This window comes from Acomys russatus, chromosome 28 (genome assembly GCF_903995435.1).
Source record: "Acomys russatus chromosome 28, mAcoRus1.1, whole genome shotgun sequence".
NCBI lineage: Eukaryota > Metazoa > Chordata > Mammalia > Rodentia > Muridae > Acomys > Acomys russatus.
The window spans coordinates 39,495,819-39,519,062 of record NC_067164.1 but is presented as its reverse complement, the minus strand read 5'-3'; the positions used below and the strand labels follow the sequence as shown (position 1 = coordinate 39,519,062).

General features: G+C 48.5%; 1 protein-coding gene across 1 annotated transcript; it reads right to left on the bottom strand.

Moving 5' to 3' along the window:
* Nucleotides 1–257: 257 nt before the first annotated feature.
* Nucleotides 258–23,132, bottom strand: Nudt9 (nudix hydrolase 9). Its single transcript, XM_051170632.1, has 8 exons — nucleotides 22,973–23,132; nucleotides 17,011–17,250; nucleotides 10,858–10,953; nucleotides 9,547–9,633; nucleotides 8,181–8,292; nucleotides 6,577–6,723; nucleotides 5,139–5,223; nucleotides 258–472 (listed from the first exon to the last, which is right to left on the bottom strand). The coding sequence occupies exons 1-8, from the start codon at nucleotides 23,077–23,079 to the stop codon at nucleotides 294–296; spliced, it is 1,053 nt and encodes a 350-aa protein (XP_051026589.1). The 5' UTR covers nucleotides 23,080–23,132; the 3' UTR covers nucleotides 258–293.
* Between the last annotated feature and the right edge of the window lie 112 nt (nucleotides 23,133–23,244).

Here is a 23,244-nt window from a genome sequence, read left to right as displayed (position 1 = left end):
GTAGGGAAAGCTAACAGGAAGAACCAGAAACACAAGTCCCCACCTATTGGCTTCATTTTTATTGTAACTACAATTCTTCAAAGAACATTAGTATTTAAATTTGTTCAAACATGCTTAAATACATACAAAATCTGACAGTCTCTTATCCCTTTGAGAAGAACGCTGGAAATTCAGTGTTCTTCATAATAGTCAGTCATTTTACACTGTTGCAAATGTTTCTGAGTGGCCTTTGTGAGTTCTGGGACACTGTTTGTCTGCAGGGCAGGCTGCTGGCCTCTGGCCTCAGGGACAGGCTATAGCCCGTGGTTGTCAGCAGCACAGTTCTCACTCCAGTGCGCATCCCGTTTCTCTGCCACGAGCTGGATGAACTGCGCATGGCTGGCGTAGAGCTTGAGCTGGTCGCTTATGTCAACCCACTTGACCTTCCCGGCGTCATCTCCAGCCTCCAGGGTGAGATTGTCCATGGTCTCCCCTGTTTCCAAAGACAAGCACCAAAGAAGGGGGCGTGTTTACTCCAGTCTCTCAATGCAATTCTATATCTTAATAAAGATGAGATTAAAATCATTGTAATGACAATTTTAGAATTTTGGTTTCTTTAAAAACACCGCAACAGTCTAAGAACATGTTTTCATTTTAATCCAGGTATGGGATGTGGGGTATGGGGTGTGAGGTGCGGAGTGGGGGGTGGGGGGTGTGAGGTGTGGGGTGCAGGGTGTGGGATGCGAGGTGTGGGTGTGGGGCTGCTTCCCAGCAGCTGACTATGATTTGCCTCCTGCTCTGGCAGAGGTGTGGTTTTGCCAGCTTCGGATAGTTTCTGTGATTGTGTGATGTTTGAATTCTGGGAACGTTTCCAAGGGTGTATAAGTGCTAGGACACGAGAGGTGTGGGGGATTGGTGGTTGGTTGTTGTTGTCGGTCATGGTTTGTTAAGTAGTCATACGCAAAGGACAAATAAGAAAGTAGCCAATCTGACGGCCAAGGTCGAACTCGCCCCAAGGAATTCGACACAGCTAATCAGCAGGAAGTGGTCTGACAATAATGTCTCCCCTTTTCTTTTCTTTCCTCTCTACTTTTTTTCCTCTCTTATCTGGTGTTAGGGGTTGACAGGGTGGAAGAACAGAAGGATGGAAGAAAGAAGAAGCCACACCGCAGTAAAAGACAAACTACAAATCATCACTGTTATTAGGTGGCCAAAGAATTAAAAACCAGAATATTCCAAAATGCCTAAACTTTAGTTGATTAAATATTAGATGAAATAGTAGATTAAATATCAATAAGAAAGCTTTTCTCAGATGGGTGGTGGCGCACGCCTTTAACTCTAGCACTTGGAAGGCAGAGACAGGTGGATCTCTGAATTCAAGGCCAGTCTCGTCTATAGAGTGAGTTCCAGGACAGTCAAGGCTACACAGAGAAACCCTGTATTGAAAAACAAAAAACAAAAAACAAAAAAAAAGAAAGGAAGGAACAAAGCTTTTCTTTTTAAAGACTATTTTCCTTTAGACAGAGAGACAGAGACAAAGAGAAAAAGAGATATTATGTTATATAAAATCCTTTATAAAACTAAATTCCAGAAGGATTACAGAATTAAATATAAGACACCCAAAAAGCATATTTATAACTCGTTTTATAGTTTTAAGTTATACAATTGGATGCCAAACCAGAAACTATAATACAATATGTCTATAATTAAATTTATACATTTATAAATGTCATTAGGCTATTTCTATAGGACAAATTGACAGTGTTTACCCACTTTTTGGAAAATGAATTCTCTCTGTGAGCATTAATCAATAGCAGTCAGAAAGGCTTATGTACCAGACTGTGTTCCAAGCACTGCAGATTCAAGTAGTTTACAGGGCTGCAGTTCAGCTCGGCAGTCAGTGCCTGCCCAGCAAACTTGAAGCTCTGGGTAAAATCCTAACTGCTAAAAATAAAAGTTACAGTGAACAAGGTGTGATGGCCTACAGCAGCAACCCCAGAGTCCCAGAGGACTGAGGGGGATCTACTGTCCTTAGCTCAGAGCCAGCCTGGGCTACATAAATAAGACTCTGTCTCAAAAAAAAAAAAAAAAAAAAAAATCCAAAGGAAAAAGAGAATAAACTATTTAAGGCAACGTATGTTTTATGTATGTATATAAACATTTAATATTTAAACTATGTTCTTTAACTTTTATTTATTTTTATGTGTATAGGTGTTTTGTCTGCATGTATGTATGTGTACCACGCGTGTGGCGGGTGCAGGAAGGGGTCAGAGGACGGCCCTAGATCCCCCGGAACTGCAGTTATAGACACTGGGTCCCCCGGAACTGCAGTTATAGACACTGGGTCCCCCGGAGCTGCAGTTATAGACACTGGGTTCCCCGGAGCTGCAGTTATAGACACTGGGTCCCCTGGAGCTGCAGTTATAGACACTGGGTCCCCTGGAGCTGCAGTTATAGACACTGGGTCCCCTGGAGCTGCAGTTATAGACACTGGGTTCCCTGGAGCTGCAGTTATAGACACTGGGTCCCCCGGAGCTGCAGTTATAGACACTGGGTCCCCCGGAGCTGCAGTTATAGACACTGGGTTCCCGGAACTGCAGTTATAGACACTGGGTCCCCCGGAGCTGCAGTTATAGACACTGGGTCCCCTGGAGCTGCAGTTATAGACACTGGGTCCCCTGGAGCTGCAGTTATAGACACTGGGTCCCCCGGAGCTGCAGTTATAGACACTGGGTTCCCAGAACTGCAGTTATAGACAACACTCACGAGCCACAGTACGGGTGCTGGGAGCTGAAACTGGGTCCTTAGGACAAGCGGACAGTGCTCTTAACTGCTGCACCACTGCACCTGTATCTCGTCTTAAAAATGGACAGAACCAAACCTTTCCCCTTTATGACACAGGTTAAAGAATGACAGTGTTACACAATAGAGTGACACAGTCATTAAACATGGAGCTGACTGAGCCTGACATGGCCGGCCATAGCTGTAACCTTAGTGTTTGGGAGTCAAAGGCAGGAGTTCATGGACAGCCTGGGCTATACAGTGAGTCAGTACAGCCCGGGCTATACAGTGAGTCAGTACAGCCCGGGCTATACAGTGAGTCAGTACAGCCCGGGCTATACAGTGAGTCAGTACAGCCTGGGCTATACAGTGAGTCAGTACAGCCTGGGCTATGAGGCAAGCTTATCTAAAAACCAACCAAACAAACAATAACCAAAGCTGATGGATGCCACCATCAAACAGTGCCCAGAATATCTTTTTAAGTGAAATACCAAGCAACAGAACAGAGCCTGCAGCTTAAGCATCTCTCATCTGTTTGTGAAGCTCACAGTTTGGAAGAAGCCAAGGCAAGACGTTAATTAAAGGTTGTGGTTTTATATTTCTTTTTTACGTCATCTCCTTTCTCAGTAAGTTTCCATTGCTTTACCTATGTAGAAATCACCACTACAGTAAGCCAACGAAAGTCCTTCTCAGAAGATAATGTTTTGACAACAGGGACTAAGTGCCAGGGGCAGCTAACATGCCTGCTCTACATCCACCACACACTGCACAGCCTGAGAGACACACAGCTGGCAGGACCTAAAGGGTCCGTCCCCTGGTGCCCATGTTTTATATGAATGACATCTAGACTTCCTTTGATCACTTGATATATCACACAAAACAAAACTGTTTAGTATTTAAAAATACAGGGTTCAACAGCCACCTCTCTCACTTTAATATGAAGAAAGCTGAACTGAAAACAAACAGTTCTCAGATCCAGCAAAGAACACGGGGACACACGTGGGCCACCTGTTGGGTAGAAAACCCATTACATCAGGGAACGGGGAACAGCAACTAGTCTGAAACACACCACTTACTACCCTCGCGTACAAGTATGCTATGAAGAAGGGCACACCTTAGGTCTTACCAAAAGTCTCTAAGAGACACACAGAGGTGTGGGGAAGGCAAGTCGGTAAGACCAGGGGAGCAGAGGTCTGACACCCACAGCTACCACAGGGAGTAAATGCAGCCACACCTTCCCAGACAGACATAAAGCCTTTACAGCTCTGCTTGCCTTAGTTTTTTTGTTTGTTTGTTTTGTTTTCAGGGTTTTTGTTGTTGTTGTTGTTGTTAGATAAACCATGGCCAATCTATACAGGCAAAGCAAAACACATTAGGATTTATGAGCAAATAATTTTCTTTTTACAGAGAAAGAAAGATCAACCACCCACTGGGTAGATAATACACCTTTGCTCTTTGGAGAATAGGTCATTTGTTTTTCATCTCACAGTTAGGCTGTAGAAACCCATTCTAAACTCCATTTGCGTTTCTAAGTTCCTGCACTAGGAGATGCACTGAGCGTCTTGTTGGAACTACCCTAACCCTAACCCTAACCCTGAGAGACCCGACACAGACTTGCTGGAGTCCCCCCAGGCCTCAATGGACACAGACTTGCTGGAGTCCCCAAGGCCTCAGAAAGACAGGAAGGGGAAGACCCAAGTCCTGGGAGCTCAGGAAAGGAGCGGCTGGTCCAGGACACCTGATTAGCATAAGAGTAGGCAGCTCAACAAAGAGCCAGAACAGGAAGTTCTCAGAAAGATGGCGTCTGTCCACCACTACAGGTGACTGCCAAACGCTTGAGACCCCACCCAGCTAATAAGAAAGGGCGTTCTGAGGAGAGAGCTGACTGTTCTGAAGACAGCAGGGTCCCTCCTCCTCTGTGGGAAGAGACTGTCTCTAAAACCTCAGGGAAAGACGTGCTCCACCGCACACACTGATTACAGACGTGGCAGGCCCACGGCTGAGCCGAGATGACCATACGTCATACAACAGGATGGCTGTAAACGCCGTTTCCTACCTCACGTGCTTTTGCTCTTGTTCACACAGCTGCTCACAGTTTAGTAACTGTACTAAAGAACACTGGCTTTAAATTGCACTATTTTACCCTATAAATCTAGACCTCATGTACCATCAGCAAAGTAAAGACATTTAGTCACTACTGATAAACGTCACAGGCTTTGTTCTAAATACTCTTGTAATCCTAACACCTTCAGGTGTAGATAAGCACAGCCAGCTGGTCTGCAGCGCTGCACTCCAGAGCTGATGAGACTCAGACAGACACCTGGGCTTCAGCTGGTCCTACGGCTCTAGGCAGCGCGACACGCTAAGTGCAAAGCTACCTGTGTCATCATGGTAGTTGACGGCCTCGGTCTCCATCCACGCGTTGTCAGTGTTCCGAGGGTCATCCACGTAACCCTTATATATCTAATTGCAAAAGAGGAGAGAAAAACACCAGGCTAGGGTGAGACCAGAGCAAGCAGAAGGCGAGCTTCCTTCGCTTCCTTAATTCATGCTAACGCTTCCTGCTACACTTAACACTACTGACCTGGACACTTTAAAAGGTTAAGATTTTGTGGTATTACTTGTGTTTACCCCACCCCAAATGCTTGCAAAGAAATGTAAATAGCATAGACCTTAACCGAGCTTCACAGGCTTGTTTTATATCTCTCAGGCGACAGTATTCTCTTTTGAGGCAGCTTTAACATTCACAAAATCCTGAGTCCCAGGGGGCTGGGAGCATAGGTTACTGAAGGGACACGCTTAGTGTGCTGGTGCCCCAAGCTCAACAGCACCGAGGGGAAACTGAGAAAGTCAGCTGGAGATGTGCTTTTTACAAAGGTTCTATAACACAAACATTTCTTACATTTAGTATGTGCTGTGTTTATAATTTCACATATTGAAGGGCTTATTATTCTAGATAAACCTAAGAAATACATAAGTAAATCTAGTTGAAATGTAAAGCTTACTAACAGCAGAAGGAACCAAGTTCTAGTCACCCAGTACAAACGTGAGACGGTGAGACAGCAGAGATAGCACAAAGGCTCAGCAAGCAATCAGGAGACCCAGCCTGGGGCTGGACAGAGCTCGGTCAGCAAGGAGAATGCTAGGCACACACAGGAGACCCATGGATCCCTGAGGCTTACTGACCTGTCAGCCAACCCTACACATACACACACACACACACACACACACACACACACACACACACACAGAGAGACACAGACACACAGATACACACACACACACAGACACACAGACACACACACCCCTGAGGACAGCCCAGGTTACATAGCAAATATTTAACCAGTCTGTGCTGTGTTACAACCCTTAAGAAAACAAATGTAAAAGATCCCAATTCTGGAGCAAAAAGCACCCAAATGACAGTCAAAGAGAAAGAAAATCTGTCATTTCATTATTGACGCTCTCATGCTTCCTGTGGTCTGTAGACAAGACAGGCACACAGGCATAAACCTTAAGTGGCTAGCAATTAAAAAAAAAAAAAAGACGTAAAAAAATCTAAAGCGTGCAGGGCCTGTCACAGCAAGTTGAATGTATGTCAATAAAGCGATCTCTTTAATGGACTCTCAATATGTAAAAAAGCAGCTTGTTTGTCGTGAGTCCAGACCTCAGCTAAAGAAAACTCACGTGGGAAGTAGTATATGATCCGTGAGCTGAAGCAAGGCTAGAAAACCCTAAGCAATAGTGCTTTGGGGCCAGTCCCAAGTCCCTGCGGACAGGCCAAGCCCCACCAGGACCGAGCCTCCGGGAGCTCCTCACCACCAGATGCTCCTGGCTGAAGAGCGCGTGCAGCTTCTCCTCGATCTCCCTCTTCTCAGCACTGGACTTCTGTAAGGAGTTGAGGGCTTCCTCGCCAAACTCCCTCTTGAGCGTGGCGCTGATCTTCTCCCCGGGGTCCACCATGCCCTAGTCACATTGTTAAGAGTGGTCAGCTTTCGCACACTCCACACACACTGACTGAGTAGCACAAGACACACGGATGACTGGATGTGCCCACAACAGCGATCCCACCCCTGTGAGAAGCCCTTCTTAACCCACTGGTTTCCAGCACAGGCAGCCGAGAAAGACAGCGCGTACAGTAATCAGTACAGGGTTAGGCCATGGCAAACTGGAGCAGGCAAAGCCATTTCTTAATCCTTTCCAAACTCAAACACAAGGCCTGAAGGCCAGGAAACAGCACACAGGTCTCAATGCTCTCCCCGCATCGTTCACTTCATTGCAGCCACGACTTCTTCTGTTTGCAGAATGCACCAGCACAAGCGCGTCCCTCTGAGAGCTGCTGCCCCCGCTGTTCGTTTTGTCCAAAACCCCAGCGTCCATGGGTTTCTCCACAGAAACTACTCACTCAGTTCCTTCACAACGGCATTTAAATGTCACCTTCCCCAAAGGCCCTCTCCAGCTAAGACTGCAACTCTCAGCCACTTTTCACTTTCTGTCTCCCTTTAGGTTTTCATTTATCATCTATTAGCATAAAATGCATTTAACTTGGCCAGCTATTACACTGCCTGCCTTTCCAGGGAGGTAACAGAAGACAGGGCTGTCGGGTCATGCAGCTCGGTCACACCTCAACATCTGCAATGCTAACTGACAAAGGTACATAGTCAACTGAGGAGATCAACAGCTCCAAAAATGTATCCATGACAATAGCTGCGTCATTGGTCAGAACTTTGAGTGACAATAAAACGGCAGGAGGCATTACTGTGTCACTGCACTTGGCATGAGAGAAGCTGGGTGCGCTGTCTCACACTAGCAGCCTAGGCCTGGGCCAGCTACAGCGTTTCCCTCCGTCCTGTCTTACACCACAGCTGTACACTTGTAAAGAGTCATCTTCACATCAAACACCCCACCTCCCAATAGGCAGAAACTGCAAAACCTCATATATCAATGGCACTCTTGCTGGTGGTGACATGGAATTTCAAGGAAAAGTCTGTAGCAAGTGGTATCTTTTTATTACCTTAAAAAACTATACGGATTCAATAAATAATACTACAAACATATCATTGAGTTTAGAGTAGGGTACTGAGATGGGCCTTACATAGCAAGTGCCAACTGTGTGCCAAACATTCTCAGGCTACCTCTCTGAGGTAAATATGGCTGAGGGAAATATTGTTTTCAAGATGAGAGCCTGGACTCCATCAGCCAGCAGCAAGTGCACAGGGCAGAGCATGAGCCTCGACCTTGCCAAAAGCTCTTTTCCAAAGATGTTAGAATTGTACTTGAATTCTGAAAGCCTTACATCAGCCTAAACTTGGTGACAATGAAACTGCATGGTGGGGCATGAAGGAGCAGCCCCGTCACAGGAGCCTCACAGCAAGGGAGTCACTGAGCAGTGACAGCAGTCAGCAGATGGCAGCCATGCTTACCCCTGGGATGGCCCATTCTCCACAGTCTTTCCTTTTTATTGCAACAAACTGTAAGATGTATTTCCCAGAGACAGGATGTATGATTTTATTCCCACTCTCATCTCTTTTCCACCTGGGAGCAGGGACAGAAAACAGCAACGGTTCCAGTTTACACCTGTGACAAAGTCCTCACTTACCTAAAATCATTCAATTTAAAAACAGGGTTTTGTTTTGTTTTTCCCCCATTTATTTATTCAATCACTTTATAGCCTGATCACAGGCCCCACCCTCTCCTCTCCCCAGTCCCACCCACATGCTCTCTGCCCCCACATCTCCCTCCCCTTCTCCTCAGAGAACATTATCCCAGCTGCCTCATGTGTCTTGAAGTCTCTTGCATCAGTAGGCCTGCGTCTTCTCGGCTTGTCTAAGAACACGGTGTGGCAAGCACACAGTGAGGAAATACCTGGTGATGCATTTCCGTGGGCATGACTCCAGTGCTGAGCAAGGCATGACTGCACTTACTTATATTTTGTGGTTTTTATTTCATGTTTCCAACCTTGCTCTTCAATGACCAAAACCTTAATTCTTATACTTTTTTATACCCTCTAAAGTACCTCCTCAGTGCCAGAAAAAAGTTTTCATAAATATCTGCCAGGTGTCTCCAAACTTCTGACACTGCAATGTGACTGTCATTTACAAAGTCTAGCTTGAGAAAAGGGCTCTCCAGTCCCCACCCCTGAAAGTCATCTCATACTTTAAGTCAGGGTGTCATGTGCTGGCCATCCTGCATGCAGCCTGTGGGCAGTAGGTTGGATGCCTGGCAGATATGCTTGGCACACAGCCACAACATAAAACCACAGCTTGGTTAACTGACTGACTGATTTTGAGGTTTTGAGACCAGGCTCAAATTCATAGCAATCCTCCTATCTCAGTCTCCCAAGTATGAGGGCTACAAATATAGGCCACAATGCCTAGCTAAAACCACAGCTTTGTACTTTTATATGCACAAGCATGTGGTTTTATACCTACACACACACACACACACACACACACGCACACGCACACACACACACACACACACACGCACATACACACGCACATACACACACACATGCACATACACATGCACATACACACACACATACACACACATGCACACACACGCGCACACACGCACATACACACACATGCACACACACACATGCAAATACACACACACGCACATACACACACACGCACATACACACACGCACATACACACACACGCACATGCACACACACACATGCGCACACACACACACACACACACACGTGTGCGCACAGCTAACATTTGCATTTTTCTGATCACTTAGCTCTCTGCTACTGAAGCACCTTACTGAGTTTTCACCTGGTGATAATGGGGTCTGCAGCATGGTTTGGGCCCCATCTCCCCAAAAGACCCCGACCAACCAGTCCTGTCCTCCCTGCAGGATTCCTAAGGAACAAAGAAAAAAGATCACCAATTACATACAATCAATTGGATGTGTTCATTTTTTTTTTAATCTAGCTTGATACAACGTGCACGCACACATTGGGATATGTGCAGGCAGGTACACGTGTACATTTGGAGGAACGAGGTGTCTCCATCAGCAGCCTCCAGCTTACTGAGGGAGGCCGACCAGCCAGTCTGAGGTAGCCCAGCTAGCCAGCTTGCCCCTGGGATACCCTAACATCAGGCCAAGGCAGCCACCATGCCTGCCCGGCCCTCGTATGGGCTCTGGAGGTCCAAGCTGCTGTCTTTAAGCCCGTACAAGAGCTTTATCCTCCAAGCCACCTTCCCAGCCCCTAACTGACTTCTTAATATACAACCAGAAAAAACTGTGGGTGGCATGCATCTACACTCATGCCCTATGCCTGCTGCTGCTGTTGAAACTGAGTGACTTCTCATAATATTTGTACTAAATTCACAAGCGTCTTTTTAAAGAGTCACCTGGCCAACTGACAAGGTTTTGTTTTTTTTTTTTTCTCAAATTCACAGAAAGACAGGAATGGGAGATAAACAAAAAGAGCCTTGATATTAACACTGCTGGGTTTGACTTGTCTTTTCAATCACATTTAGTGTGTGTGTGTGTGTGTGTGTGTGTGTGTGTGTGTGTGTGTATGTGTGTACCTGCATGTGTGCATGTGAGAGTGTGGGTGTGTCAGAGAACTACCTACAGGAGTCAATCTCTCCTTCCCCTACGTGAGTCCCAGGGATCCCAGGCAGGTGGGGCTCAGCCTGGGAGCGATCTTACCCAATGAGCAATCTTATTCCCAGCAAAGTTTTATTTTCAGTCTTACATGTCTGACGTGTTTGGATAAATTCTCACTTTAAGCCATTAGCTCATTTGGTAAATAACCATTGAAAACATAAATTTTAACCCTTCTTATAATTGATTCAATTATATCAACCTTCCAGATAAAATTATGAAGCGATACATTTCAGTCCTGTCTCACTTAGCAGTTGTTTCAAATTGCTAACCTTCTTCCTTATTCTCTGTTAAATGAAACATAAAATACGTGTACAGACAAGCATGCACACGCACACACCGGGTTCTGTGACAAGTTAAGAACTTCACATGTGTAAATTCCGCACTACATCGGGCACTCACAATCACACTAAGAGTGCCACACCTGTCCTTCCCTCTGAGCCTTTGTGCTCCTTCTTCCCAGCACCTACCTGGGTCTTCCATTTTCGATCTCGTACAGGCCGTTCTGGCTCTTTCTCTCAACATGCCCATCCTTTTCATTAAATTTGGGAGAAAAGTTTCTTTCACTGCAATTAGAATGACAATGCAAATGAAATAATAATTAAATATCACCTACAGCCGAACAATATAACTCACTGTTATTCAAAATAAACAGTATCTTTGAAACAGTACAAATTTAAGAGTGAGTTCTGGTTTACAAATCCTCTTATTCAATGAAAGCAGGCTCTGGGAGGAAAGAGCAGAACACAGAGACATGGCAGCAGGGAGGAGCCCTCCTGCAAGCGACCACCATCTGCACTGCACCAGCAACCAGAGGTGTCACGGCCACGCCAAGCAGCTGCTGCCTCCCGCAAGATTCCATACCTAAGATTCCTTCTGAACACTGAAATCTCTAGTTTCAAAGGAACTTTAATTTAATGCACATTGGTTAATACTGTCAAATATTCACATTATCAAAGTTCACAAAGGATGAGTTCATCCCATCAACTACACACTAAAACCCAGCGCTGCAGACCCTGACCTGACCTGCACTTCTTTACCGCGCTTCACGGCACAAAATGAGTCTATGCCTCAACAGAACACTTTGTAATAAACAGTATTTTAAAATTTGCAAATAGGCCAGGTGTTGTTATGCACACCTTTAATCCCAGCACTTGTGAGGCAGAGGCAGGAGGATCTCTAAGGTCGAGGCCAGCCTGATATACAAAGTGAGTTCCAGGACAGCCAGGAATATACAGAGAAACCCTGCCTCAAAAAAACAAAACAAAAAAAAAAGAAAGAAAAAGAAAAAAACTTGTAAATAAATTAAAACAAGACCAAAATTAACCAGACCCAGAGGCCACACCATGTGTTGAACTTGGACAGTTTGCACACACATCCAGAACAGAGCCTGTGAGGTTTTACATTATGTTTTACACTTTCTGTATCAAATATATTTTTACACACCTATTCACCACCAAAACCAAAAACCCATGAGAACTAGAACTAGAAAAACAACTAGCAAATACCCTCTGTCCTAGGCCATGGCTATAGCCTACACTCAGTCCCTCAGCCCGAAGTGCTGTCCCCCTTGTTCCCCTCAGGCCACACTGCACAGGTGGCACTTGCTGGTTCTGCTAAGGAGGGAGGCCCGGGCTCTTTTCCTTCTGAGACTGTGTGACAGCACTAAGAGTGAAGAGGGTAGACTCGGGGTCAGGCGAGCTAAGCCTACGTTATACACTGCTTTCTTTTCTGTCTTTTCTCTCCAGCCTGACATGGCAGACTTTCTGTATTTTTGTATACAACTATGTCTGCTTCCTAGTTTATAAGAAAAAAAAAATAATAAAGACGCTTATAAGATGTTAGGTGGCAATGAGCTGGTAGGTGAAACAGGAAAGAAGAACTCATCATGGCACAGTCTCAGTACTGCAGAAGTTAGAAAACGGTGCTCTCATGGAGGCTGAGGGCGGCAGGGCAGTTCCCAGAGTCTGAAAATAGAACAAGGCATGGGGGTGGGGGGGCAGCCTACACAGCGGGCAGTGACGTGACAGGGGGGTGGGGGGATGGGGGCAGCCTATGCAGCGGGCAGTGAGGTGACGGGGGCGGGGGGCAGCCTACACAGGGGGCAGTGAGGTGACGGGGGTGAGGGGCAGCATATGCAGTGGGCAGTGAGGTGACGGGGGGGGGGGGCAGCCTACGCAGCGGGCAGTGAGGTGATGTGGGGGGAGGGACAGCCTACACAGCAGGCAGTGAGGTGATGGGGGGCAGCCTACGCAGTGGGCAGTGAGGTGACGGGGGGGAGGGGGAGGGACAGCCTACACAGCAGGCAGTGAGGTGACAGGGGGCAGCCTACACAGTGGGCAGTGAGGTGACGGGGGGGGGGGCAGCCTACACAGTGGGCAGTGAGGTGATGGGGGCAGCCTACGCAGCAGGCAGTGAGGTGACGGGGGCGGGGGGCAGCCTACGCAGCGGGCAGTGAGGTGATGGGGGGCAGCCTACGTAGTGGGCAGTGAGGTGACGGGGGGCCAGCCTACACAGTGGGCAGTGAGGTGACAGGGGGCAGCCTACACAGTGGGCAGTGAGGTGATGGGGGCAGCCTACGTAGTGGGCAGTGAGGTGATGGGGGGGGCAGCCTACACAGTGGGCAGTGAGGTGACAGGGGGGCAGCCTACACAGTGGGCAGTGAGGTGACAGGGGGGGCAGCCTACACAGTGGGCAGTGAGGTGATGGGGGGCAGCCTACGTAGTGGGCAGTGAGGTGACGGGGGGGCAGCCTACACAGTGGGCAGTGAGGTGACAGGGGGGCAGCCTACACAGTGGGCAGTGAGGTGACGGGGGGGGCAGCCTACACAGTGGGCAGTGAGGTGACAGGGGGGCAGCCTACGCAGTGGGCAGTGAGGTGATGGGGGGCAGCCTACGTAGTGGGCAGTGAGGTGACGGGGGGGCAGCCTACACAGTGGGCAGTGAGGTGACAGGGGGGCAGCCTACACAGTGGGCAGTGAGGTGATGGGGGGCAGCCTACGTAGTGGGCAGTGAGGTGACGGGGGCGGGGGGCAGCCTACGCAGCGGGCAGTGAGGTGATGGGGGGCAGCCTACGTAGTGGGCAGTGAGGTGACGGGGGGGGCAGCCTACACAGTGGGCAGTGAGGTGACAGGGGGGCAGCCTACGCAGTGGGCAGTGAGGTGATGGGGGGCAGCCTACGTAGTGGGCAGTGAGGTGATGGGGGGCAGCCTACGCAGTGGGCAGTGAGGTGATGGGGGGCAGCCTACGCAGCGGGCAGTGAGGTGACGGGGGGGGGGGGGGGCAGCCTACACAGTGGGCAGTGAGGTGACAGGGGGGCAGCCTACACAGTGGGCAGTGAGGCGGACTTACACAGGACTAAGACTCCTGGTGCTACTGCACACTTCAGAGACTTTCTAGGCTATTTCGAAAGGCTGGAAGAAATGATTTGGAATGTTTTCATCTAAAAGAAAGGATGTTTGAGGACACGGCTATGTTTAAGCTCATTCAAATGTATATGTGCATCAAAACCTGAGTATGTGCGGTCTTATGCTTTATACATGAGCTGGAATATAAACGTAGGCTGACAATGTCCCTTAGTGATAGGCCACTTTGACACTTAGCAATGCCCACCACCAAAAAAAAAAAAAAGTAAATAAAATAAATAAATAAAATGGATAAATAACTTTAAAAATAGTTTTTTAGGTCAACTGTATGTGTATTGAGTGCTTTGCCTGCATTTATTGCAGGTGCCATGTGGGTACCTGGTGGCCCGGGGATAAGATCAGTGAGATCCCTGGCACTGCAGGCAGGAATGGCTGAGCACTGCCACGGACCCGGGTTCAGGTCCTCCACTAGCGCAGCAGGTGCCTGAGCTGCTCCAGCTCCTGACCGTCATTAAAGAGAAGACACTCTACTACAGCAAGATCGCTGCCATTAGCAGGACATAAGGCAGGGAAACGGGACAATGTCGCCGCAGAGACACGAGGCTCTCATTACGCAGGATTGATTCTGTAGAGAGACCACGGCTGACAGTGTGCTACATGCCTGAAGCTCGCTCAGCAGACCGCAAATAATCTCTCCACAGGAAAAGCTGTCTAAGATAGTGACAGCATGTAAGGTAGTGACGGCTCTGTGTGTAAGGTGGTGACGGCTCTGTGTGTAAGGTAGTGACGGCTCTGTGTGTAAGGTGGTGACGGCTCTGTGTGTAAGGTGGTGACGGCTCTGTGCGTAAGGTGGTGACAGCTCTGTGTGTAAGGTGGTGACAGCTCTGTGCGTAAGGTGGTGACGGCTCTGTGTGTAAGGTAGTGACGGCTCTGTATGTAAGGTGGTGACGGCTCTGTGCGTAAGGTAGTGACGGCTCTGTATGTAAGGTAGTGACGGCTCTGTATGTAAGGTAGTGACGGCTCTGTGTGTAAGGTAGTGACGGCTCTGTATGTAAGGTAGTGACGGCTCTGTATGTAAGGTGGTGACGGCTCTGTGTGTAAGGTAGTGACGGCTCTGTATGTAAGGTGGTGACGGCTCTGTGTGTAAGGTAGTGACGGCTCTGTGTGTAAGGTGGTGACGGCTCTGTGCGTAAGGTGGTGACAGCTCTGTGTGTAAGGTGGTGACAGCTCTGTGCGTAAGGTGGTGACGGCTCTGTGTGTAAGGTAGTGACGGCTCTGTATGTAAGGTGGTGACGGCTCTGTGCGTAAGGTAGTGACGGCTCTGTATGTAAGGTAGTGACGGCTCTGTATGTAAGGTAGTGACGGCTCTGTGTGTAAGGTAGTGACGGCTCTGTGTGTAAGGTGGTGACGGCTCTGTGCGTAAGGTGGTGGCGGCTCTGTGTGTAAGGTGGTGACGGCTCTGTGTGTAAGGTAGTGACGGCTCTGTGTGTAAGGTGGTGACGGCTCTGTGTGTAAGGTAGTGACGGCTCTGTGTGTAAGGTGGTGACGGCTCTGTGTGTAAGGTGGTGGCGGCTCTGTGTGTAAGGTGGTGACGGCTCTGTGTGTAAGGTAGTGACGGCTCTGTGTGTAAGGTGGTGACGGCTCTGTGTGTAAGGTGGTGGCGGCTCTGTGTGTAAGGTAGTGACGGCTCTGTGCGTAAGGTGGTGACGGCTCTGTGCGTAAGGTGGTGACGGCTCTGTATGTAAGGTGGTGACAGCTCTGTGTGTAAGGTGGTGACGGCTCTGTGTGTAAGGTGGTGACAGCTCTGTGTGTAAGGTAGTGACGGCTCTGTGTGTAAGGTGGTGACGGCTCTGTGTGTAAGGTAGTGACGGCTCTGTGTGTAAGGTGGTGACGGCTCTGTGTGTAAGGTGGTGACGGCTCTGTGTGTAAGGTGGTGACGGCTCTGTGTGTAAGGTAGTGACGGCTCTGTGTGTAAGGTAGTGACGGCTCTGTGTGTAAGGTAGTGACGGCTCTGTGTGTAAGGTAGTGACGGCTCTGTGTGTTAAGGTGGTGACGGCTCTGTGTGTAAGTGGTGACGGCTCTGTGTGTAAGGTAGTGACGGCTCGTGTGTAAGGTGGTGACGGCTCTGTGTGTAAGGTAGTGACGGCTCTGTGTGTAGGTCGGTGACGGCTCTGTGTGTAAGGTGGTGACGGCTCTGTGTGTAAGGTGGTGACGGCTCTGTGTGTAAGGTGGTGACGGCTCTGTGTGTAAGGTGGTGACGGCTCTGTATGTAAGGTGGTGACGGCTCTGTGTGTAAGGTAGTGACGGCTCTGTGTGTAAGGTGGTGACGGCTCTGTGTGTAAGGTGGTGACGGCTCTGTGTGTAAGGTGGTGACGGCTCTGTGTGTAAGGTGGTGACGGCTCTGTGTGTAAGGTGGTGACGGCTCTGTGTGTAAGGTGGTGACGGCTCTGTGTGTAAGGTGGTGACGGCTCTGTGTGTAAGGTGGTGACGGCTCTGTGTGTAAGGTGGTGACGGCTCTGTGTGTAAGGTGGTGACGGCTCTGTGTGTAAGGTGGTGACGGCTCTGTGTGTAAGGTGGTGACGGCTCTGTGTGTAAGGTGGTGACGGCTCTGTATGTAAGGTGGTGACGGCTCTGTATGTAAGGTAGTGATGACTATTTAGCTGTTTTTACTGTGGTGATGACTTCATAGTGCACATGTGAGTCAAACTTCTTAAATACATATAATTTGTGTAGATTATTGCTTGGCAAAGCTAGAAAGAGAATAAAAGGGAATATAATCATAAAATATGAACCAATTCATCACTTCCAGGAACATAATCAAAGCACGTTCCCTTCTTACGCCTCCAACCCCAACTTTCCTCTCTCTCTCTCTCTCTGTCTCTCTCTCTCTCCTTACCGCCCCCCCCGCACCCCCCCTCCCGTGTCTTCACAATCTCACACAGCTGCCCACCTCTGCCGGAAACAGCAGAGGTGCACAATGGGTAACCCAACTAGAACATGCAAAAACAGATGTCACCAGATGCTTATATTTAAAATCAAACAACAGCGATCTCAACCAGAATAGAGCTGCCTCTTCAGGGAGATGCTCACAAATAAACAAGCAAGGACTGTTTCGTTTGGGTAAATTCAAGCAAACATATAAACTGACATGTAACAACACCCAGCATGGAATAAAATGATTTTTCAAGTGTCAATTGGAAATTTAAGAATACTGACCTCTGCAAGCCTTAGACCCAGGTCCCACCGCTTTTCTGCTCACCTGATCTGAGGATCCGCCCACCTGGGGCCTGCCAACACAGAGACTGCTGTATACTCCACGGGGTTGTAGTCCTGCCACTCAACCAGCCAGCCCACCTTCTCATTAGGAACCTGACTTCGCTCAACTTTTGAGCCTGGGTAAGGAGATGTCCGGGCCTTGTTGTGGGAATTCTCTTTGCCACCATTGGAACCAGACATGATGTTGGCGCTCAGGTGAAACCCACAGGATGGAAATGGGTTTCTGAGGAGATAAAAAGAAAAGCATCTCAAAACACTCCAAAAGTATGTGAATCAAAGAGCCTAGCTCAGAGAGCCCAGAACACTTTTCAACCTCAAAACTTTTAAAAATCAGAAAATTAGGGCTGAGGAGATTAATACCGATGGTTACATGTGTGCGATGGTTACAGGTGTGCGGTGGTTACATGTGTGCGATGGTTGTATATGCGCAGTGGTTACATGTGTGTGGTGGTTACATGTGTGCAATGGTTACAGGCGTGCGGTGGTTACAGGTGTGCGGTGGTTACATGTGTGCGATGGTTACATGTGTGAGATGGTTACAGGCGTGCGGTGGTTACATGTGTGAGGTGGTTACATGTGTGCGGTGGTTACATGTGTGAGATGGTTGTATATGCGCAGTGGTTACAGGTGTGTGGTGGTTACATGTGTGCAATGGTTACAGGCGTGCGGTGGTTACAGGTGTGCGGTGGTTACATGTGTGCGATGGTTACATGTGTGAGATGGTTACAGGCGTGCGGTGGTTACATGTGTGAGGTGGTTACATGTGTGCGGTGGTTACATGTGTGAGGTGGTTACATGTGTGCGGTGGTTACATGTGTGAGATGGTTACATGTGTGCGATGGTTACATGTGTGCGGTGGTTACAGGTGTGCGGTGGTTACATGTGTGCGATGGTTACATGTGTGCGATGGTTACATGTGTGCGGTGGTTACATGTGTGCGGTGGTTACATGTGTGCGGTGGTTACATGTGTGCGAGTGGATGGTTACAGGTGTGCGATGGTTACAGGTGTGCCGTGGTTACAGGTGTGCGGTGGTTACAGGTGTGCGGTGGTTACATGTGTGCGGTGGTTACATGTGTGCCGTGGTTACATGTGTGCGGTGGTTACATGTGTGCGGTGGTTACATGTGTGCGATGGTTACAGGTGTGCCGTGGTTACATGTGTGCGGTGGTTACATGTGTGCGGTGGTTACATGTGTGCGGTGGTTACATGTGTGCGATGGTTACAGGTGTGCCGTGGTTACATGTGTGCGATGGTTACATGTGTGCGGTGGTTACATGTGTGCGATGGTTACAGGTGTGCCGTGGTTACATGTGTGCGATGGTTACATGTGTGCGGTGGTTACATGTGTGCGATGGTTACAGGTGTGCGGTGGTTACATGTGTGCGGTGGTTACATGTGTGCGGTGGTTACATGTGTGCGGTGGTTACATGTGTGCGGTGGTTACATGTGTGCGGTGGTTACATGTGTGCGGTGGTTACATGTGTGCGATGGTTACATGTGTGCGGTGGTTACATGTATGAGATGGTTACAGGTGTGCGGTGGTTACAGGTGTGCGGTGGTTACATGTGTGTGGTGGTTACATGTGTGCGATGGTTACATGTGTGCGATGGTTGCATGTGTGCCACGGTTACATGTGTGTGATGGTTACATGTGTGCGATGGTTGCATGTGTGCCACGGTTACATGTGTGTGATGGTTGCATGTGTGCGATGGTTGCATGTGTGCCACGGTTACATGTGTGTGATGGTTGCATGTGTGCGATGGTTGCATGTGTGCCGTGGTTACATGTGTGTGATGGTTGCATGTGTGCGATGGTTGCATGTGTGCCACGGTTACATGTGTGTGATAGTTACATGTGTGCATTGCTCATCCAGAGGACTCAGTTTGATCCCCAACACCTAAGTCAGACAGCTCACAACCATCTACAACTCCAGCTCCAGGGTCTCCAGCCTCGGACCTCCAAGGGCACCCCACCCATATGTACATCCAGGTCCACACGCAAGCATTAAAAATAAAAAACAGTTTTTAATTAAAGATCCAAGTTAAGAACGTGTAACATCCACAAGAGGTTTTTCAAATATGAAGATTTTGAAAAATAGCCAAATCTGGACTGGTGAGATTACTCAGTCAGAAAATGCTTGCCACATAAGTATGGGACCCGAGGTTAGAGCCCCAGCCCCGGCATAAAAGCTGGGCATGCAAGCACATGCCTGTCACCCCACCACTGGAAGTGAAGAAAAGCTCAGTAACCAACCCGCCCAACCCACAGAGGAGCGCTCCAGGTTCAGAAAAAGGCCCCATCTCAAACAATAAAGTGATGCCAAGGAAGACATCCAAGTCAACCTCTGGCTGCTGTATGTGTACACACACACACACACACACACACACACACACACACACACACACACTAGTTAATTTTATTAACTGTTGCCCATGTTTTTGTAAGAAACTCCACGCTGTTTGTGCTGCCTGCCTTCTGTGGGTTCACTCCACGCTGTTTGCGCTGCCTGCCTTCAGGGGGTTCACTCCACGCTGTTTGTGCTGCCTGCCTTCAGGGGGTTCACTCCACGCTGTTTGCGCTGCCTGCCTTCTGTGGGTTCACTCCACGCTGTTGTCTGTCTATAGATGCACGTGGAGCGTAAGATGTTCACTCTCATCTATGTTGCACGCACTCTTCACCCTGAGGGACGTTCACACCCTCTAAGAGGCTGGGTACAAGTGTAAAGTGGGGTATATGACTTGACTAACTATATACAAACTGAAAGGTGCAATTCCTCAACAGTGGGGACAGCCAGGAAGGCCACCAGTCAAAGCCAACCTGACTTGTTTAGCAAGACTGCTTCACAAACAAATAAAAGCAGTAGGTTTTCATTATTTTCCTATCTGATGACAGGCTTACTTCAGCTGCTACAGATCTGGAAATCCAAGTCATAAATTCTCTGAAAAATAAAGATCTTCCTTACTCAATCAAGCTTATATGCAAAAATATGTGTGAAACAGACGTATTTGTCAAAATTTGTAACCAAACTCCAAATGTGTGTTTTTAACAAGCAGAGGTTAGAAGAGCGCTGTTCTCTTCTTTAAAATGAGAGATAAGTTTCATGGACCAGAATAGGACAAGAAAAAATATTTATTATTCTATTCTAAAAATATTTGAGTAATCTGAGGTTCTCGGTTCCCTGATTTAGGAAAGACTAAGGAAGTGGAATTGTACCAAGGTGCTATCCAATCTTATAAGAGGAGACTTACATACCTGACTGCTTATTTTGCTAAATAAATTTAATTTCTTAAGAAAAATACTGGAGCTGGGAGATGACACTTCTGCTAAGAGCAGCCACTCCCGATCACTGAGGACTAGAGTTCAGATCCCAGTACTTAGACAGTAGGCCAGGCAGCCCACCCACCTGTGACCCCAGCTGTGAGGAGGGGGGGCCAGGAGGGTCCTGCCAAAAACAAAAACAACACAAGCCCTGGGTTCAGGGAGAAGCTCAAGGCAAACAGTGAGTGATAAGACATCCAACACAGCCAGGCATGGTAGTGCACACCTGCAATCCCAGCACTTGGGGAGGCAGAGGCAGGCAGATCTCTGTGAGTTCAAGGCTAGCCTGGTCTATATAAGGAGTCTAGGACAGCCAAGGCTACACAGAGAAACCCTGTCAGCATCATCTTCCAGGCTCCACATAAGTACGTACGTACACACACACACACACACACACACACGCGCGCGCGCGCGCGCGTGCGCACGCGCACGCAGACAAAATCCATAAATATTTTAAAAACAAATAGCAAAATAAAATTAGACTATGCATGTTTCCCACAGAGAAGAGCTAATCTCATTACATCTGCTGTCCAATGTGAGGCAGTGCTGGTTCTCAGAACAAGAATACTTATTATGCGCATAGACAGAGCTTAAACCGTCTTTAGTGCTCTACAGAACTCTGCAGGAAATATATTTGGCCTAACAGATGAGAATCAGGAAACTAATAAAATGTATCTTACAGAGGAAAGGCCAGTTCCTAAGACTGGGGAAAAAGAAAAAGAAAGAGAAATCCAATAGCTGCCTGTTCCTTCGAACTGAAGATAACCCTCACTGCTGTAGTTTATGAGAGGTAAACGCGCACTCGCCAGGCATTCTTCTAAGCACTGGAACCCTGCCCACACCTCTGACCCTGACACACCTTGCTCTGGCGTTTGTTACGGAGGCACACACTCACAGCAGATCAGAATCCAGACGCAGATGCTAAGCTCTACGCTGTTGTGCCTCGGCTTCATTTTTAGGTCACACGTGTGACATGTGAGCACAAGAACAAAACATATAATCTTCTCTACAAACTTATGTCACCGGTAAAACCTATTGGGAAATGAGAAGTGGACTTTCCGTAGTTTTTACTGATAAAGATCTTTGAAACTGGGTCAACCAGAAATATAACTACAAAACTATGACTTCCTGGACTTCCCTTAATTGTTAAGAGTCGCAGAATCGTTTTAAATATATTTTTATTCATTTATTCTTAGAGAACTCTAGACATATAGATGTCTCACACTGGAGCCGTGTGTGTGTGTGTGTGTGTGTGTGTGTGTGTGTGTGTGTGTGTGTTAATCATATTTCCCCTCCCATTCCTCCCAGATTCCCACCCCACCAGCTATGTTCTGTATTTTTACATTTTGTTTTTGGTTATGTGTATGTCAGCGCGTGGGAGGGCTCTGCCTGCCAGCGCAGTGAGGGCAATGGGCAGAGCCCTTCAGAGCCCCTGGAGCTGGAGGTTACACCTAACTTGGGTGCTGAGGGCAAAGTCAAGTACAGCAAGCGCTCCTAACTGCTGAGCTGTCCTTCCAGCACCTTCTTAATTTCTCTTTCTAAACAGCCTCAAATCTGATTAGTGCTGCGTACAGGGAGGGCCACGGTGGGGGAAAGGGCCCAACCCATGAGGGGCCACCCCCTAAAGACGACACTTCTCTTGTCTCTGCCAGACACTAAACACAAAGTTGCTGACTTAGCCCTGGGCTTTTCTTCTAGATACACCGCCTTAAGAGCTCCTTTCCCCGTAAAGAACAGCCACGAAGCAACTCTACACTGTTCTGGTAAAAAACCAACAACAACAACAAAAAAAATGTCACTAGTGACTTCCAGAGAGCTGAGTTCCTCCATCCGCTGCCGCACTTAAGGTGTACAAAAGGAAGTTAATTCACAGCAGCCCTCTGATTGAGGGTTTATGAGCATTGTCAGGAATACAGAAAATGGATGGAACCACGGGCGCCTGCAAACCCCAGCAGAAGTAGTTCTATTTTCAAAAAGGTGAAGGAAGGTGTCACTCCCATAAGGGGGAATCCACAGAAATGTCAAACTTGGTCTCACACACGGACCCAGAACCACGAAACTAACCTCTTCCCTCTTTGGCTCTCACCCTTAGTGCCTCCTGGATGAAGTGCTGTCTGTGTTTCAAGGGGAAAGGGGTGGGACACTGTGTCAGAGAACTTAACAGAGCCAGGCTTACAAACTTTCCAAGTCACTAGGAAATAAAGTTGCCGTCACCTTGGCCAGCAGAGAGGGGAAAGAAAGAGCTTCCCAGTCCCGTGGCACCTGCGCACACACTTCAATTTCCAGTCCGTCTAGGCAAGCAGGAGCCAGTCAACGCCTTCCTGCGCACGGAAAGCACTCACAGTCGGCTGCTCGGACCAACAGTATACATGTTTCCATTTTATGTATTCGGTATAACCCTAACTCGGGGCAACACACAATAAACGCTCTTTAAACTATCTGGTGACGTATGAAGTAACATTGGCGGCTTATCCAGGAGGGCAAATGTAAAAGCCCGGGATCTAGAAGGGTCCTTGCTATCGGTTTTCCAAAATCCAGTACGCCGCCAAAGCCTACAGATCCGACGGGAAAGGAAGATGGAGATCGCAGGTCTGCGAGCCGCAGCCCGTCTTAGAAACGGGGTACCTGGGCGCGGAGATGCCGCGGCAGCCTGCGGACCGGACAGTCACAGACGCGAGGGCCACTGAGAGCGACACGGTGGCTACCGCCTGCCCCAGGGAGCGGCCGGCCATGGGCGCCCGGCGCGCAGCCGGCGAGGGGTGTGCGGTGCCGGGCCTCGAGCCCCGCCGCGAGCCCCCGCTCCCGGCACCCGAGCACCCGGGCACTAGGACCCGGCCAGGCTGCCCCGAGCGGGACGCCGGCGTCCAGCCCAGCCGGGAGTCCGCAGCCGGCGGCGC

What these genes read in the sequence shown, in the direction of transcription:
- Nudt9 (XM_051170632.1), bottom strand. Translation starts at nt 23,079, where the DNA reads ATGGCCGGCCGCTCCCTGGGGCAGGCGGTAGCCACCGTGTCGCTCTCA. An exon ending in ATCGAAAATGGAAGACCCAG is followed by an intron (nt 9,634 to 10,857) that starts GTAGGTGCTGGG and finishes TTTGTTCCTTAG; the next exon opens with GAATCCTGCAGGGAGGACAG. An exon ending in TCAGCCAGGAGCATCTGGTG is followed by an intron (nt 5,224 to 6,576) that starts GTGAGGAGCTCC and finishes TTTTGCAATTAG; the next exon opens with ATATATAAGGGTTACGTGGA.